A 1,566-nucleotide genomic window follows, 5' to 3' on the forward strand; every position below is an offset into this window, starting at 1 on the left:
CCACACAGCAGAGCACAATGGCCAACAGACACAACACACGGCACGACAACATGGACATTCTTGTTATTAATATCACTGAGGATCACTGAAATCTGTGTCTGTATGTGTGTAAAGAGAGAGAGAGAGAGAAAGCAAAACACCAGTACACCGCTATTACTACACACACACACATATGGAGTCAAGCATGAGCGTAAATGAAATAGACACATTAGTGAAAATACTCATTATTCAAACAAAATAAAGAATCATCCAATCCCACAAAAGAAAAAGATTATATATAAATGATTGTATACAAACTGAATATTATTTGGTAACATTGCAGAGATAGCCACACACAAAAACAATAATAACGGATAATGTATAAATCTCTCTTTGTGTTGGTTTCTCCCTGTCCCCATTACAATTTGCAGTGTCCCCATAGGAACAAACAAACAAACTGTAACGTTACCTCATTCGGATATAATGTAAAAGCAAATAAAAAAAGAAAAGAGATATCATTTACCGGAATCACACAATTGCAGAGTGAGACACACCACAAGGTCCACAGCAATGCTCTGCTTACAAGTATAAAAAAGAAAAGAGATTAAATATTTCCACACAAATTGATGTACCCTAGCTCACTGGGTGTCATCGGGATTAATTTTCTCGGTGCTCAGTATACTGAACACAGTAGCAATTATATTATTATTAACAGTAAACAAGTGATTACCCACACTCTCTGAATGGACCCCAGCACAGTGCTCAGCACACAGCCATGCAGCTGAGCACAGAGAGCAGCAGCAGCAGGAGTGGAACACGCAGTAACGCAGGGCTGCTGCTGCCGTCATTTCGTTTGGTGCCATTCGTTATTGTAGCATTCGTGGGTGGAAGAGACGTTTCGTTTCTCTGTTCCTGTGGCTGTGGTTGAGACTCCACCTGTTTTTCCTTCTCCCTCTCTTTGGCAGCAGCAACTGCGGCGTCGAGTTGCTGCAGGACATTTTTCACTTCCTCAGCATGAAGTTTCGCAGCGCCGATATCATCGTTAGCAGTAGAAATCGCGCGTTCTGCATCTTTAACTGCATTCATTGACGGCGCAATTTCTTCCGGTACTGTTTCATCATCTACTGCATCTGGAAAAACAAGAAAGATTGCCTCTTCCGCTTTATCTTTACTGGTTATAGTTTCGTCGCGCACTCTTTCTGCTTCCTCTGCAGCCTTCGTTGTATTTTCAATAAATTTAAGACCTTCACTCTTCGTTTTCTCCACCTCGTTTGGGTCAGCAGCAATTGTTACGAGATTAGTCTTAGTGACATGAGCAAATACAAAAGCTTCATTCGCGGCCTGTCGAGCAGCCTTGGCGGCGTTGTCGCACTCCACCTTAAGTTTAGAAGTTTCTTCAGCCAATGTTTTTGCTTCCTCCACCAACTGTGAAGGAAGAGCAGGATCAGCATGAGCCACACCCACACAGCAGAGCACAATGGCCAACAAACACAACACACGGCACGACAACATGGACATTCTTGTTATTAATATCACTGAGGATCACTGGAGTCTGTGTCTGTATGTGTGTAAAGAGAGAGAGAGAGA

The 1,566-nt window shown here is 42.5% G+C and overlaps 1 protein-coding gene across 1 annotated transcript; it reads right to left on the minus strand.

Moving 5' to 3' along the window:
* Positions 1–741: 741 nt before the first annotated feature.
* On the minus strand, positions 742–1,497 carry TM35_000771150 (uncharacterized protein; the record flags this gene model as incomplete). The annotated part of the gene is made up of 1 exon (XM_029031339.1): positions 742–1,497. One exon carries the CDS (start codon positions 1,495–1,497, stop codon positions 742–744), a length of 756 nt encoding a protein of 251 aa, XP_028877381.1.
* Between the last annotated feature and the right edge of the window lie 69 nt (positions 1,498–1,566).

This window comes from Trypanosoma theileri (genome assembly GCF_002087225.1).
Source record: "Trypanosoma theileri isolate Edinburgh chromosome Unknown TM35_Tth_77_V1, whole genome shotgun sequence".
Lineage (NCBI taxonomy): Eukaryota > Euglenozoa > Kinetoplastea > Trypanosomatida > Trypanosomatidae > Trypanosoma > Trypanosoma theileri.